Consider the following 16,766-nt stretch of genomic DNA (forward strand, 5'->3'; position numbering starts at 1 on the left):
GCTTTATCTTTTCACCTTGTGCCACACAAATATTAAAATAATCTTTATTCATTGAATGTGAAAAAGACAGGGGATCTCTGAATTAGAAACCAATTCTCTAGTTTCATTATGTTTAGATTCCTCTTTTGGTTGCAATTCAGTTTTTTTCAGTTTCAGGGTATTCAGTAGCTTTGTTCTGCTTTGTCAGTCAATCATGTAGCAAATATTTATTGAGAATTCATCCTTAGTTGGATAGTGTGAGAGATACAAGAGCTAATGTTAAAAATTTGGCTTTTGCCTTCAAGGAACTGATAGTTTAGTTAAGGGACATCAGAATTATTTAGGAAACAACTAGAAAAGAATGTGAAGGAATCGCCGATGAAATGATAGATTATTTAGCACACATGATAATCACTACTACGAGAAATCAGACAAGGCAGAGATCAGCATGGGGTGGACATAGAGAAGACATTATAAAAGAAGCATAAAATGTGTTCAATTTTAAAAGATGAGTAGCATTTGAAGAAGTAAGACATACCAAGGTGGTTATTTTAGGCAAAAGGATAGGTATGAACAGAGTTTTAAAAGCTGGAATCGGTCGGGCATGGTGGCTCACACCTGTAATCCCAGCACTTTGGGAGGCCAAGGTGGGTGGGTGACCTGAGGTCAGGAGTTCAAGACGAGCCTGACCAACGTGGTGAAACCCTCTCTCTACTAAATACAAAAAATTAGCCAGGCATGGTGGTGCAAGCCTGTAGTCCCAGCTACTTGGGAGGCTGAGGCAGGAGAATTGCTTGAACCTGGGAGGCAGAGGTTGCAGTGAGCCGAGATTGAGCCATTGCACTCCAGCCTGGGCAACGAGAGCTAAACTCTGTCTCAAAAAAAAAAAAAAAAAAAAAAGCTAGAATGAACTTTGCAGGTGCAGTAATGAAACTGGTATCACCAGAATCAACGTTCATACCAAGGACTAGTGTGATACTGGATAGGTAGCTTAGGTCTAATTTATGGAGGTCTTAAGTAACAAGCATAGAAGTTGAGATGTGATGGGTAATAGTTCATAATCCAGCATAAGTTCTTAAGGAGGCAATTAAAATATTGGTTTTTTTTTTTTTTTTTTTTGAGTCAGAGTCTTACTCTGTCACCCAGCCTGGAGTGCAGTGGCACAATCTTGGCTCATTGCAAACTTCGCCTCCTGCATTCAAGCTATTCTCTTGCCTCAGCCTCCCGAGTAGCTGAGATTACAGGTGCCCACCACCACGCCCAGCTAATTTTTGTATTTTCAGTAGAGATGGGGTTTCACCATATTGGCCAGGCTGGTCTTGAACTCCTGACATCGTGATCCACCCACCTCGGCCTCCCAAAGTGCTGGGATTACAGGCATGAACCACCATGCCCAGCCAAAATAATATTTTATTTCATTTTTTATTTTATTTATTTATTTTTTTTGAGACGGAGTTTCGCTCTTGTTACCCAGGCTGGAGTACAATGGCGCGATCTCGGCTCACCACGACCTCCGCCTCCTGGGTTCAGGCAATTCTCCTGCCTCAGCCTCCCGAGTAGCTGGGACTACAGGCACGTGCCACCATGCTCGGCTAATTTTTTGTATGTTTAGTAGAGATGGGGTTTCACCATGTTGACCAGGATGGTCTTGATCTCTTGACCTCGTGATCCACCCGCCTTGGCCTCCCAAAGTGCTGGGATTATAGGCGTGAGCCACTGCGCCCGACCCAAAATAATATTTTATAAAGGGCAACCTCAGAATGAAAAAGAAAAAGAGATGAGGTAAAAAGGAAAAAAGAGATATTGGAGTTATGTGGACCAAATAGGATGGTCCTGCAATAGTCCAGTCATGATATGGAAAGACATTCCCATCTCAACTAGATTCTTGGATATGGAGATGGTGACATCAATTTGAGGATGATAGGTCAAAAAGCACTGGTTAACTGAGTTTATATAATTAGAGTCACCATAAATTGGAAGAAGAGGTTGTTCTCTTTTGTTAATGTGAGAAAAGAAAAGAACAGAGATGAGAATCTTTCACTTCCTGTTAACTGTTTGTATCTTTGATGGTGACTGTGGGAAGTTAGGAGACATTTTCAAAGATAATTAACAGGACTTGGGGCTGAGTGGTTATTGGGAAAGCAAAGTAAATAGTCACTTTAAAGTTTCTTACCTTTATGTTTTTGTTTTTAGCCACCTAAACTTTATCTGAATTTAATAAATGGCATTTTAATAAAAATAAAAATATTACAGAAATATCAGTCTGAAGAAAAAAAAAATTAAATATTGATCTTAAAAATGCCCCAGAGAGTGCTTGCTTTGGCAGCATATATACTATAATTGGAATGATACAGAGAAGATTAGCATGGCCCCTGCGCAAGGATGACATGCAAACTCGTGAAGCATTCCATATTAAAAAAAAAAAAAAAAAAATTGCCCCAGAGAGCCTAGGAGCAGTGGTTCATGCCTGTAATCCTAGTACTTTGGAAGGCTGAGGCAGATGCATCACTTGAGTCCAGGAGTTCGAGACCAGCCTGGGCAACATGGTGAAACCCCATCTCACAAAAATATAAAAATAAGCTGGGCATGGTGACATGTACCTTTGATCCCAGCTACTCGGGAGGCTGAGGTGGGTGGATCACTTGAGCCCAGGAGGCTGAAGTTGCAGTGAGCTGAGATCTTGCCACTGCGCTCTAGCCTGGGTGACAGCCAGACCCTGTCCCAAAAAAAAAAAAAGCCCCATAGAATGCCAAAATCCCATCTTATGTTAGCGTCATGTATTTTAACTTGTGTTTTCAAATAGTTGGATTTATTTTTGGACAGTTGGATTTTAATGTATCAAAAATGCAAGAAAGGAAACAACATATGTAAGATTGTAAGATTCTGAGGAATAGCTGAAAATAAAATAAGCAAGAAAAAAATAAGTAAAAATTTTAATTTAGAATAAAACCCTAAGATAGAAAGTTAAAAAATACCAAGGAGATAGGCCATAGAACTAATTGACGTTGTTTAAATTGGGTTTGACTAATTTCTGAGTATTAGTTGTAATGTCTATATAATGTATTTATTTGGGTTACATTATATTTGATGGCTGTTGTGGCCCACTAGCCCATTAAGTTTCAGGAATTTATTTGTATTTTTAAATATATGCCGTTAGGTAAAAATCATGTAAGACACTTAGATAAAAGATAATATCAACTTTTCTTATAATATTTTGACATTTGAATAATATAGGTATACCCCCCCAATAAAATCTATGCTTTCCTTCTTATTTATTCAACACATACTTAATGAGTACCTGCTCTGTACAGTGTTATCCATCCTTTCTTCCTGGTCTTCACTCTGCAGTTTTATGGACACCTGAACACTGTTGACACTTAAGGTGGTGAACTTTCATTAGTGGATGTAGACCCTGTGTATGTTATCATATATCTTTAGGAACCAAAAAGGATTTAACAACTCAGACCTAGACCAATATTTTTCTCCTTGCTTGAAGACTTCCTCTTTGCAAGTCTTTCTTGTGAATTAAACCTCTGTAGTCCTGTTTCAAGAAGTAAATAGCTTATATCTCACTACACCAAGAATTCTTCCAGGTACTTAGTAGGCCCTCACTAAATCTGCAAATGATTGATAAATACTGTTCCACTGGATTCTGATTTGTTTCTTTTTGAACATCTAGTGGACTGCCTAAAAGAGCCATCTTATTTCTGAGCTTTACTTGGTGAACTTGTGTTTGGTTATTGATGAATTAGTTTGCATGAGTCTTTGGGGACAACGGGAGAAAAACTTTGAAACTTAATCAGCTTATCCATTGTGGATCTAGTTGAGTATATTTCTCTGTCAGATCAGCAAATCTCTTTTTCAAGGGAAGGTAAAATCTAGTGTGGTATTAGGGAAGGAATTTTAAAGCACTGTCTTTTTATGATTACACTAACACTCTCCTGTCTTCTATTTTTTAGGAAATATTCTGCTGTACGTAGAGATGGCTCTTTCCATTATGTCCACAGTACTCCCTTTGGCAACTATTCGTTCATCTCTGTGGATGCCACCTTAAATCCAGGGCCTAAGAGACCCTATAATTTCTTTGGAATTTTAGATAAGGTGTAGTAAACATCTTACTTCCCTTTGTAGCTTACTTATTTTTTCATAGACATATGTGGATCATTTAAAGTTATCATAGATAAAGTAGTTGTTATCGAGGAAGGCTTGGAGAGAAATTTGACTTGGTTACAGGTATGGCTAGAAGTTACTGGCTATTTCAGCACTATTTTTCCTATCCTTGTTCTTGACCCAAAATCTAAGAAAGAAGTATCTCACACTTCATGGAGTAAACTTTTATTAAATAGGTACTGGGTGCAGGATGCACTTTGCAGGGTACAGGACCTATAGCTTTGTGTGGTATATTCCTAAGTTCCCACAATTGCCAATTTTGACTAATGGTCTTTTTTTTCTTTTTTTTGTAATGGAGTTTTGCTCTGTCACCCAGGCTAGAGTGCAGTGGTGTGATCTTGGCTCACTGCAGCCTCCACATCCCTGGCTCAAGCAATTCTCATGCCTCAGCCTCCCAAGTAGAGATTACAGGCATGTGCCACCATGTCCAGCTAATTTTTGTATTTTTAGTAGAGAGAGAGTTTTGCCATGTTGGCCAGGGTGGTCTCAAACTCCTGATCTCAAGTGATCCACCTGCCTCAGCCTCCCAAAATGCTGGGATTACAGGCATGAGCCACTGTGCTCAGCTGGTCTCTATTTTTTTTTTAACAAAAGAGGACAACTATTGAAATCAGTAAGTTTATTTTCAAGTATTTTGGCAAGGCTAGGTGATTGCTGGATTTAAACTGTGTGGAAAGTCTCATTTAAGAACCTCTTATTATTTCTTGGTACAATAAATGCCAACTCATTATTTAATAAGCCTATCCCCCCAAGTAAGACATGTGAACTCATATGAAAGAACACAAAGGTAATAAAGTCAATTCTTAGACTCTTAGAGTGTTTAATCTAGTGGGGAAGTATAAGACCAGTATAGAAATAAATGTAATAAAGAGCAGAATTTGCTAAATTAGAATTAAGAGGTTCAGAGTTATATGAGAGTTTGAAAGAATATGAAATCAAGTGAACAGAATATTGTCAAATGCACTGTGTTACTTTAGGCATTTTATTTAGTTACGTTCTGTTTTGTTTCCTATCTATCAAGTGTCTTTAGTCAGGGTTAATTAACTCACATTAAATCCCATTCCTTAGTATTGTGTTAAGGTAGAATTTGAGGATCATGTACATGAAAACCAACTGGAGTGTTACAAAATGTAGATCTCTTGGCCTTGCCCTGGACTTACCAAATTAAAACTCTAAGGGTAGAGCCCAGAAATTTATTGTTGTAAGCACTTTACAGATAATATTAATGCATATTTATATATGTACCAGTTATTTTTTGAAATCAACTTTTGAGGTATGATTTGCGTACCAAAAATATCCTCACTTTAAATGTTTGAAGAGTTTTGACAAATGTATATACTGGCATAACTGTCACCACAATTAAGACGTAGAACATTTCCATCATCCTAAAGAATTTCCTTGTACAGTTATCTTCACCTACTAGGGAATAACTGATTGGTTTTCTACCAGCATGGATTCATTTTGTTTGTTCTAAAATTTTGTATAAATGAAATCATACACTATGTACTCTTGGGTCTGGCTTCCTTAGCTCAGTATAATGTTTCCGAGATCCATCCATATGGTTGTGTGTATCAGCAGTTCTTTCTTTTCTGTTGCTGAGTAGTAGTCCACCATGTGGATGTATTACAACTTGATGATGATTTCTAGTTTTTGGCTATTATCAGAACTGTAATAAACATTTAGGTAGAAGTCTTTCCATGTTACTATTTTAGAAGTTTAGTTTCAGTATCCTCTTTATTAATTGTAATGTGTTATACAAAGCTATAAAGATTAGTGATGACTGCTTTATTTCTCAGTTTCCTTATCTATTAAAAGAGGTTAATACCTACCATACCTATTGCAGTGTTATTTTTAGGATCAAATGAATTATAATGTATATGGAAACAGTTTGAAATCCACAGAGGTCCATACTGGTCATTAACTAGTAGGGTTTAAGGCCTAGATAACATACAATTATTATTATAAATCTTCAGAGGAGTTTCCTAATCTGTTGACATTAGATTTTAGTCTGAGCCCTAATTTAAGATCCTTCCATTCTTCTCCCATTTCAGAAACAGATGGAGGAGCTCTTATTACTGGCCAAGGAAAGTAGTCAGAGCAACCATACAATTTGGTTTGGACACTTTACAACATCCACTATTCTTTCTCCATCACCAGGAATCCGGTCAATAATGAGGTGAGACAAGCTTCCAAAATCAGAATTCATTTGTTTTTAGTTTTTAATTTTGCTGTACCTATTCTGCTTTTCTGGCAAGACATTTTTATTAGTTTGGCCTCACAAGTTATCTTTGTTCATTTCTTTCATTTATTTTTCATTGGTTAGTTCGGCTATAGCTTATTTGTGTGGACATCTCCATACACTTGGTGGACTCATGCCTGTTTTGCACACTCGTCACTTCCAGGGCACTTTGGAACTTGAGGTGGGAGACTGGAAGGATAATAGAAGGTAAGGGAACCTCCCCACAGAATAAAACTTATAAGTTTTGCCACAGCAATGATAATTTTCTTGCAGATATCATGGATGATTACAGTTAAAGAAAACCTTGTGATATTTCTGTTTTTCTAAAGTAATATGTGTCTCTGCAATCTTTGTCATTTTGCAGAAACCTTGTCACAGCAGTGATGTTAACTATCACTGTGTTATGTTGGATTTTCAAGATATGTCCATTATGAAATGGACTCAAACTCTAGTGTGCACAAGACTTATGGGGGAGCTTATGAAAAATAAAAATTTTCAGGCACTATGTCTAGAGATTTTGATTGCGTTGGTCTGGATTAGGGTCCAACAAACTCAAACTGCATTTTTTTTTTTTTTGAGATGGAGTCTCGCTCAGCTGCCCAGGCTGTAGTGCAACGGCGCCATCTCAGCTCATTGCAACCACCATCTCCCGGATTCAAGTGATTCTCCTGTCTCAGCCTGTCGAGTAGCTGGGATTACAGACACATGCCATCATGTCCGGCTAATTTCTGTATTTCAGTAGAGATGGGATTTCACCATGTCGACTAGGCTGGTCTTGAACTCTTTACCTCAGATGATCTGCCTGCCTCGGCTTCCCAAAGTGCTAGGATTACAGATATAAGCCACCATGCCCAGCCCAAACTGCATTTTTTGAAAGGCTGCTGGGTGGTCTATGCACCACAATTTGAGAAATACTAGTACTGGAAGTGTCATTTTTTTCCTCCTGAATTTTGTATCTACCATACTGGTTAATGCTACAAGATGATAGCAATTTAAGTTCTTCAAATAGATGATAGTTGGCTTTTTTCAGGTTAAGGTCTCTAACAGAAAACATGTTTATCAAAATCATGTAGTATAGTTAGATATATGGTTTTTTTTAAAAGAAGTCTTTAAATGAAATAGTTTATCAAGTATAGAGGAGTATCTTATTGTTTAATACAGTTATTTACTTTACACAAACCCTGTGCTCTCAGTTAATAGGTACTCAACAAAGATTTGTTGCACAGAATATGTTATCTTTTTATTTTTAACTACTTCTATTAATTAAAAAGGAACTTTACATCTTGGAAGGTATTTCCTCATTTTGGTTCACTTTTTAGAAACTGTATGAGTTATGCTTGAAACCTGTGATTATTTGGCAACTATAATTACTTTGAGCTAGAACTTGTCTATTCATGGCTGTGAGGCTGCGGGCTGGGCTATGATTGCCTTTTGTAATATAGTCTTACTAACCCTTGATCGGCTTCTTTATTTCTTCTAAGTGCTCCAGTTACAAGTTGTAATGTTAATTATGAAGCCATTTCCTTTCTCTCTCCACCAGCTCGCCTGTGTTCCAACCCTGGGGTTTTATCTGGAGTTTACTGAAAGGACCTAACCTTTACCTGCCTTTATAAACACTTAAATTGTATTAGTTAACAATAGAAGAATTTTTAAAAACAGTATATTGGTAATATTAGGCTAGTCCTTGTTGTAGATGCAGATAAATCCAGAAATATCAGCGGCTTAACACAAATGTATCTCATTTGTATAAATTCAGTACAAGTCAGAACAACTCTTTTCCATGGGGTGAGTCAGTAATTCAGACTTCCTCCATCTTAAAATACCTATTTTGACATGTCAGTTCCAGGGCAGGAAAGAGAGCACTAAGAACTCACACTCACTCTTAAGTACTTTGGACCACAGGCATGATATGTGTCACTTCCGTTCACAGCCCATTGGCCAAAACTAATCACATGGTCCCAACCAAATACCAGGGAGACTGGGAAATTCAGGGGAATGTGTACAGTATATGATGAGCACAATTGTTTTTGCCATAGTGAATCATTTCTTTTCTTATTTCTAAAAGTTAGAAAATATAAAACTTTGGTTATTCTTTAATGAAGATTTTATACCTTTTGTTATTGCATTTGGAAAATGAAAACAACTTTAATTTCTTTGAAATTATAGCAATAAAGGTTTAAGGCTAGGCATGGTGGCTTATGCCTATAATCCCAGCACTTTGGGAGGCTGAGGCAGGGTGATCATCTGAGGTCAGGAGTTCGAGACCAGCCTGGACAACACGGTGAAACCCTGTCTCTACTAAAAATAGCCAGATGTGGTGGCAGGTACCTGTAATCCCAGCTACTTGGGAGACTGAGGCAGGGAAAATTGCTTGAACCCGGGAGACAGAGGTTGCAGTGAGCCAAGATGACGCCACTGCACTCCAGCCTGGGTGACAGAGTGACTCTGTCTCAAAAAAAAAAAAAAGAAAAAAAAGTTTAAAATAAGCATGAAAGATTTTTAATTGTGTTCATATCAACCATTTTAATATTTTATGTAGCATTGTTGATAGGATGAACAATGTCAGGTATTAGGGTTGCAATAAATGTCTTAGGTTCAACATTGTCTTAAAGTACAGGGATAAGATAAATTACTTCAACAGTATTTATTTAAAAATTAAAGAGTACATGCCACGTACCAGGTATTGTTCAAGAGCACAGTTGAATCTATTGCCCCAGTCAGAGGCCAGTTATGTGACAAAAGTGAAGGATAAAATCATAGGGGTAAGGGAAAAAAGAAAGAAAATATTACTTAATTTTTATTCAAATTCATCATGTAAACAAGTCCTAGTTATGTACTTTTATATTTGTTCTGTATGTTACTTTCATGACCTCTTACAATGTGAAGTGACTAAATTACCTTATTATCTGGTCTCTAGGTACCGGATTTTTGCTTTTGATCATGACCTCTTTAGCTTTGCAGATTTGATCTTTGGCAATTGGCCTGTGGTTCTTGTCACCAATCCTAAGTCACTCCTATATTGTTGTGCTAAACATGAACCACTAGAAAGACTTCTTCACTCAACGCACATCAGGTATGTAGCAATTTTTCAGAATTTACTTTCAGTTTGATAATAATGGAGAATAAGTCATTGTGATTGTATTCCTATGTGAAAGCTATGAGATGCCCCATTTTAGTTTTCTCAATAACCTAAACATTATATAAAGATAGATTACTTACTGTTTTGTTCCCATTAAGTTAAAAAGCGTATCATTTTCTTAAGCTGATGAAATTTTAAAAACCATTCAGAAACCCATAATTCTACCATTATTATTTTTGTTTCATTTTATTCCAGCCTTTTTATTTGGATACTTTTACATTGCTATAAGCATAATGTACACGTTCCTTTATAGCCTACCTTTTTAAAATTTGCAAGTTACCATAAGGTTATTCTCCATTACTGAAACAATGACAAACCTAAAACCATGTGTTTTGTATATGCTCTAATTTTAGAATCTTGGCATTTTCCTTATCCACCATTACTTCTGTCACAGTTATGATTGATGAAGTTGATTTAGGCCAGGCTGTTCATGTGTCTGGTCCTATTTTCATACTGAAGTGGAATCCTAGAAACTACAGTAGTGGGACACATAACATAGAGGTAATCGTCCAGGTAAGTTAGTAATTTATATTCACTGTGTAAATGACTAAGCTGTAGCCTCAATAAATTGTGGTTTGGAATATTTTCGTCAATTGTTAATGAAGCTATGTTTAATAAAAAGATTTGGGGCCAGGCATGGTGGCTCATGCCTGTAACCTCAGCACTTTGGGAGACCAAGGCGGTTGGATCACCTGAGCACAGGAGTTTGAGACCAGCCTGGGAAAAACAGTGAAACTCTGTCTGTACAAAAAAATACAAAAATTGGCTGGGCATGGTGGTGTGTGCCTGTAGTCCCAGCTACTCAGCAGGCTGAGGCAGGAAAATCACTTGAGCCCAGGAGGTGGAGGTTGCAGTGAGCTGAGATTGCACTACTGCACTCCAGCCTGGGCAACAGAGCCAGACCCTATCTCAAAACAAACAAAAAAAGTGAAAACATTTGGGCTGAGACTGGAGGATCATTTGAGGCCAGTAGTTTTGAGACCAGCCAGGGCAACATAGTGAGTCCCTCATGTCAGCAAAAAAATACAAGTTAGCTGGGTGTGGTGGCGTGCATTTGTAATCCTAGCTATTTGGGAGGCTGAAATGGAAGGATCATTTTAAAAAGACTTGAGTGTTCATGTGCACCAGGAGTTCAAGGTTATAGTAAGTTCTGATCGTGCCACTGCACTCTAGCCTGAGCAACAGAGAGAGACCCTATCTCAAAAAAAAAAAAAAACCCAAAATTGAATACACTGTATTTAGTATATTCTGAAAATAGGCACTCAGGAGTAATTCTTTTTTTTTTTTTTTTTTTTTTTTTTTGAGACGGAGTTTCGCTCTTGTTACCCAGGCTGGAGTGCAATGGCGCGATCTCGGCTCACCACGACCTCCGCCTCCTGGGTTCAGGCAATTCTCCTGCCTCAGCCTCCTGAGTAGTTGGGACTACAGGAGCGCGCCACCGTGCCTAGCTAATTTTTTGTATTTTTAGTAGAGACGGAGTTTCACCATGTTGACCAGGATGGTCTCGATCTCTTGACCTCGTGATCCACCCACCTCGGCCTCCCAAAGTGCTGGGATTACAGGCGTGAGCCACCGCGCCCGGCCGAGTAATTCTAATATTAGATTAAAAACTAGGCAGAAGAGAAGAGGAGTGACTATAGTCTCTCTCTGTTTTTAACTCCAGGAAATCATTCTTTTGTTTTCTTCCAACTTTGACCAGAATCTTTTCATAATGGGGGCAAATTCTCCAGTATACCCAAACGTAATAGAATAAGTCAGAAAACATGTATTATGTATCCATATCTTGGATTGCTGTCTCTAACTGTAGGACAATTGTGTCACTATTTGAAAGCTTCAGGACACAGAAAATTTCCAACGCATCAAAGCACTTTTTTGTTAGGAGAATAAGCATTGTTAGCATATGCAGTACCAGTCTGCCTTTTCTTATTCTGATTCAGTTTGGGGCATTGAATTTATTAGCACCTGCCAGAGTAGAAAGTAATAATCATTACCAAAACGGAGCAGTTTCATTAAATTCTTAAGGCGATAAGCTGTGCTCAGAAATTAGTTTCTTGCACACACGTGCTCGTGCACACACATGCGTCAATTTCTGCAATTTTATGATTTGATGACATTTTTTAACTATTTAATCTTGTAATGTTAAGACTTAATTTGAAACACCAAATAATTTTTCAGAAAACATATGTACTTTCATTGTCTTTTTTATCCCCCCAACAAAGACAAGTTAAGCAAGAAGAAACTATTTACTGAGCTCCCTCTAAGGAAATCCAGGCACTTAGAATTTTTTACTTAATCCACAAAACAATCCTTCGTTTGGGTAGTTTTACCCTTAATTTGTAAATGGGGAAACTTGTACATCTGCACAAGAGAAGACATTTTGCTATGCCACCTGTCTTTAAAATATTCTGTGTAGAAGGAAGAAAAAACTTACAGAAGAATGTAGAAGGAGAGATGGCTGGAGATGAACCCTTAAGGTCTTTCATATTAGAAGTTGGATCATTTTAAAGAGACTTGAAGGTTCGTGTGCACTTAGAATAAATTATTCCCTGTCTTTAAAGTCATGGAGAAGATGTGGGAGCAACTTTAGCATTGGGAAGCTAACACTTGGAGTGCCTCAGAATCACAGTGTATTATTTTCTTAATATGATATACATACAGCTTCTGTAGTTTTATGAAGAAAAAAACCCCATAGCTTACATTTTTTGAAACATTTCTGGCTGCTTAATTCAATCCTTAGTAAAAATGTAAAATCACATACTTTTTTATGTTTAACATTTCTTAACAACGATATCAAGGTATACTTTACATATAATAACATAATAAACCTTGTATATTTAAAGTATACAATTTGGTGAGTTTTGACATATGTATACATCCTTGAAGTCATTACCTACAAGCAATATGATACATTTCTCTCAAAAGTTTTCTTGTGTCTTTTGCAGTCTCTTTTCCTTACATCCTCAACCTCAGGCAATAACTTATCTATTTTCTGTTTTCTTACATGTATAACTTTAGACAATTAACCTACTGAGTAGTATTAAATAGGAAACCTGCTCCCCTCATTCGTTCATGGGAAAGTTCTGTCCTTTTAAATACAGTAAGCTGTAAATAAGTCAGATTGAAACTCAAAATCTGTGGGAGAAAACATTTCTATATTATCTAATATTTTACCTACTTGTTAGATTTATTGAATATCTATAGGTTCCTTGCAGTCTATTAGCAACTAGACCTTTGGATCAATTTTCAGTGTGGGTCCTGGGCTAGTGGCATCAGTATCACCTGGGAACTTGTTAGAAATTGAAATTCTTAGGTCTCATCTGAAACCTACTGAATCAGAAACTTTGGAGATAGGACCCAGCAATCTAGTTTAACAATCTCTCCAGGTGATTCTGATGTGCATTAAAGTTTGAGTACCAGTAGTTTAAGATTATTGTGCCTACTCTGCCAATTTAAAGAGTAGACGCTAGAAATCTCTAATCTCCAACATTAGAGAAATCTAGATCCCTGCTTTAAAAAAATAACTTATTTAATATAGGCATGTTTTGAGCAATAAAAGTTTAAAAAACACAAATGTAAGTTCTTATTATTTTAAAACTTTTTTATAGTGGGAAAGTTTTAAATATACAAAAGGGATAATATTATAATAAACTCCCATATATCCATCAGCCAATCTCAACAATGATCAACTCATGATCAGTCTTGTTCCATCTTTATCCCTATCTCCCCTCCCTGCACCATGATGTCATTTCATCTATAAATATGCCAATATGTATCAGTAAAAGATAAGGACTATTTTTTAAAAACATAACCATGATCCTATATCATACCTGGAAGGTTAACAGTAATTCCTTAATATCAAACTACCCAGCTAATGTTCAGTTATTCCAATATGTCACATACATAGATAGAAAGATAAATAGATATGTATATTTGCATTTGGTTAGTTCAATTCAGAATCCAATCAAGGTTCATACATTGCATTTAACTGACTTGTCTCTTTCATCTCTTTTACTGTATAGATTGCCTCCCTTACCTCCTCCTTCTTTTTTTCCCCCCTTATAATTTATTTGTTTTGGAAGCTGAATCTTTGGTCCTGTGGAGCTCCCTGTTTTTGGGATTTTTGCTGTTTACATCCCTGTGGTATCATTTAACATGTTCATCTATCCCCTTCCCTCTTAGTTTCTATAACTGATAGGTAGATTTATATCTTTTTTTTTTTTTTTGTCAAAACTACTTTTTCTGGTGTTTTATGCTTTTAACAGGATGCTCATAATATTTGGTTGTTTCTCTTTCTATAATGTTAAGATGCATCAGTGTCTTCAGCTGTTGGTAGCCTTATCCACTGGTGTGTTGGTAAATATTTAGCAACCAGCTTGGGGCAAGTTACTGCAATCAAGGAGAGGATCCTGATTTGTGGCATTTCCCCAATTTGTATCAATTCCCATAATATAAATATTTCAGCCATGGCTGGTTTTAAGCTACCAATGCCATGCTAGTGGCCTGCAAAATTACTCAAAACTTAACAGTTGGCTCTTGTGAACTGTCAGGCCTGCTCCAGCACACTGCTGGCTCATCCTTCCATTATCTTTTCACTGAAGGGTTTTTAGTAGCCATTGATGATATTTACCTAAATTCATTTTTTTATTAGAGTTATAAAATAGTAATATTCAAATTTTCTTTCCTTATATAGGAATATTAATTAGAACAGTCCTATGAAGAAAAAATTATCTCATCTATTTGGTATCCAGATACAGAGTCACACAAGAAATGCAAGATAAATTCTTCTTTCCTCATCGCCCCTTTACTAAACTAGTTTTCAGAATAATGAGTTGATTCTTTAGTATCTGCCAAAGGTGACTGAGTCTTTTATGTTTAATATTATTATAAATTCAAAGTTTAAAAAAATACATACTTGATATGTTTCAGTCCATTGCATTTATTCTTTTCCATGCTCAAATTGTTCCACCTTTTGCTAGTGGGAGCCTCTTCATGTTGACTACTAAGTCCTTTGACACAATCCCAGTAGTCTTTGTTCATTTTTTTACTTTCTTATTTGACAAAATAGTCCAAGCTTTTCTTGTGCATTTTTTTCTTTTAAAAAATTTTTTTTAAAGTTTTAATTTTTGTGAGTACATAGCTGTGTATATTTATGGAGTACATGAGATGTTTTGAAACAGGCATGCAATGCATAATAATCACATCATAGAAAATAGAGTATCCATCCTCTCAGGCATTCATCCTTGTTTTACAAACAGTCCAATTACACTCTTTATTTTTAAAAGTACAATTAAGTTAGTATTGATTCTAGTCACTCTTTTGTACTATCAAATAATAGGTCTTATTCATTCTTTCTGTCTATGTTTTTTGTACTGATTAACCATCCCCACCTCCCTCCCAATGCCCCCTTACTACCTTTTCTAGCCTCTGGTAACCATCCTTCTACTCTTTATGTCCATGAGTTCAATTGTTTTGATATTTAGATCCCCTGAGGAAGTGATAACATACGATGTTCGTCTTTGTGATCTCCAGTTCCATCCATATTGTTGCAAATGATAGGATCTCATTCTTTTTTTTTCTGGCTGAATAGTATTCTATTATGTATATGTACCTCATTTTCTTTATCCATTCATCTGTTGATGGACACTTAGGTTGCTTCCAAATCTTAGTTACTGTGAACAGTGCTGCAGCAAACATGGGAGTGCAGATATCTCTTCTTGTGCACTTCCTACTTAAGAACTTCAATGAGCTATTTCCCTAAAGGGCACTGTTTTCTTACAGTGAGAAATGCTATTTTGAGACCACAATCTAGGCACCAGCCTAGCTAGCTCATTACTGTTAGGTTTGTTGTTATTTCTAGGCCTTTTTATGGAACAGAGGGAAATACAGGTTTTTTTTTTTTTTTTTTAAGGGAAAATACATTGTGAATATATGCTAATACTTCCTATTTAAATGTAGAATTACGGGTTTTAAAAGAATTTTTTTTTTTTTTTTTTAAGATAGAGTCTCACTCTGTCACCCAGGCTGGAGTGCAGTGGTGTAATCTTGGCTTACTGCAAGCTCCGCTCCGTGAGTTCAAGCAAGTCTCCTGCCTCAGCCTCCCAAGTAGCTGGGATTACAGATGTGCACCACCATGTCCAGCTAATTTTTTGTATTTTTAATAGAAATGGGATTTCACTATGTTGGCCAGGCTGGTCTCGAACTCTGGCCTCAAGTGATCCACCTGCTTTGGCCTCCTAAAGTGGTGGGATTACAGGCGTGAGCCACTGCACCTGGCCTAAGATCTGTTATTAAAAGTACTTATAGGGTAAGCACTTTGGGATGCCAGTGCAGGTGGATTGCTTGAGGCCAGGAGTTCAAGACCAGCCTGGGCAACATAGCAAGACCCCAAGCATAGTGGCATGTGCCTGTAGTCCCAGCTACTTGGGCAGCTGAATCAGGAAGATCACTTGACCATAGGAGGTCAAAGCTGCAGTGAGCTATGATTGCAAAACTGAACTCCAGCCTGGGCAACCGAGAGAAACCTTGAAAAACAACAATAACAACAACAAAAAAATGTAGTTATTAGAAACCTATTCTTATAAGTAATATAATTTAGAACATTATAAATATTTCCATGTACATGAGAGTTACTTTTGTTCTGCGGTTATTACTAGGATTCTGCTGGAAGAAGTAAGAGTGCTCACCACATATTTTCTGTTCAAGAGAATAATCATCTCAGTTTTGATCCCCTGGCATCATTTATTCTCCGTACTGATCACTATATCATAGTAAGTGAATTCAATTAAACATTACATATGTTACTGGATTTGGTAAATGCAGAGTCCTAAATAATATACAGTAGTCCTCCTTTATCTATGGTTTCACTTTTCATAGTTTCAGTTACCCAAGGCTATCCATGGTCTGAAAATATTATATATAATAAGATATTTTAAGAGACAGAGACCATAATCCTATAACTTTTATTATAGTATATTGTAATAATTGTTCTATTTTATTATTGTTGTCAGTCTCCTACTGTGCCTAATTTATAAATTAAACTTTATCATAGGAATATATTTACAGGAAAAAACATAATATATATAGGGTTCGGTACTATCTGTAGTTTCAGGCATCCACTGCGGGGGGTGACCTGGAATGTATCCCCTGTGGATAAAGGAGGACTATTGTGATCATATGACAAGAAAGTTGAATCTCATAAAATTGAAGTTTAGTTATTTGTCTAGAAGAATAAAATGTTTT

General features: G+C 36.7%; 1 protein-coding gene and 1 non-coding gene across 6 annotated transcripts in view; both read left to right on the forward strand.

The window, feature by feature from the left end:
* TMEM62 (transmembrane protein 62) overlaps positions 1-16,766 on the forward strand; it is a 50,591-nt gene that overhangs the window by 11,011 nt on the left and 22,814 nt on the right. For all 5 annotated transcript variants that reach the window (XM_064365959.1, XM_021673116.2, XM_012442266.3 and 2 more), the window contains 6 exons: positions 3,939-4,080; positions 6,201-6,325; positions 6,473-6,595; positions 9,306-9,461; positions 9,881-10,040; positions 16,181-16,294. In XM_064365959.1, coding sequence (XP_064222029.1) covers positions 3,939-4,080; positions 6,201-6,325; positions 6,473-6,595; positions 9,306-9,461; positions 9,881-10,040; positions 16,181-16,294 — 820 coding nt within the window. The remainder of the gene's footprint in view (positions 1-3,938; positions 4,081-6,200; positions 6,326-6,472; positions 6,596-9,305; positions 9,462-9,880; positions 10,041-16,180; positions 16,295-16,766) is intronic.
* Positions 2,290-2,396, forward strand: LOC135270524 (U6 spliceosomal RNA). Its single transcript, XR_010338685.1, has one exon. It is a non-coding gene; the product is annotated as a U6 spliceosomal RNA (small nuclear RNA).

Source organism: Aotus nancymaae, unplaced genomic scaffold (assembly GCF_030222135.1).
Source record: "Aotus nancymaae isolate 86718 unplaced genomic scaffold, 86718_ANA_hifiasm-v0.15.2.pri h1tg000062l, whole genome shotgun sequence".
In the NCBI taxonomy this organism is placed as follows: domain Eukaryota; kingdom Metazoa; phylum Chordata; class Mammalia; order Primates; family Aotidae; genus Aotus; species Aotus nancymaae.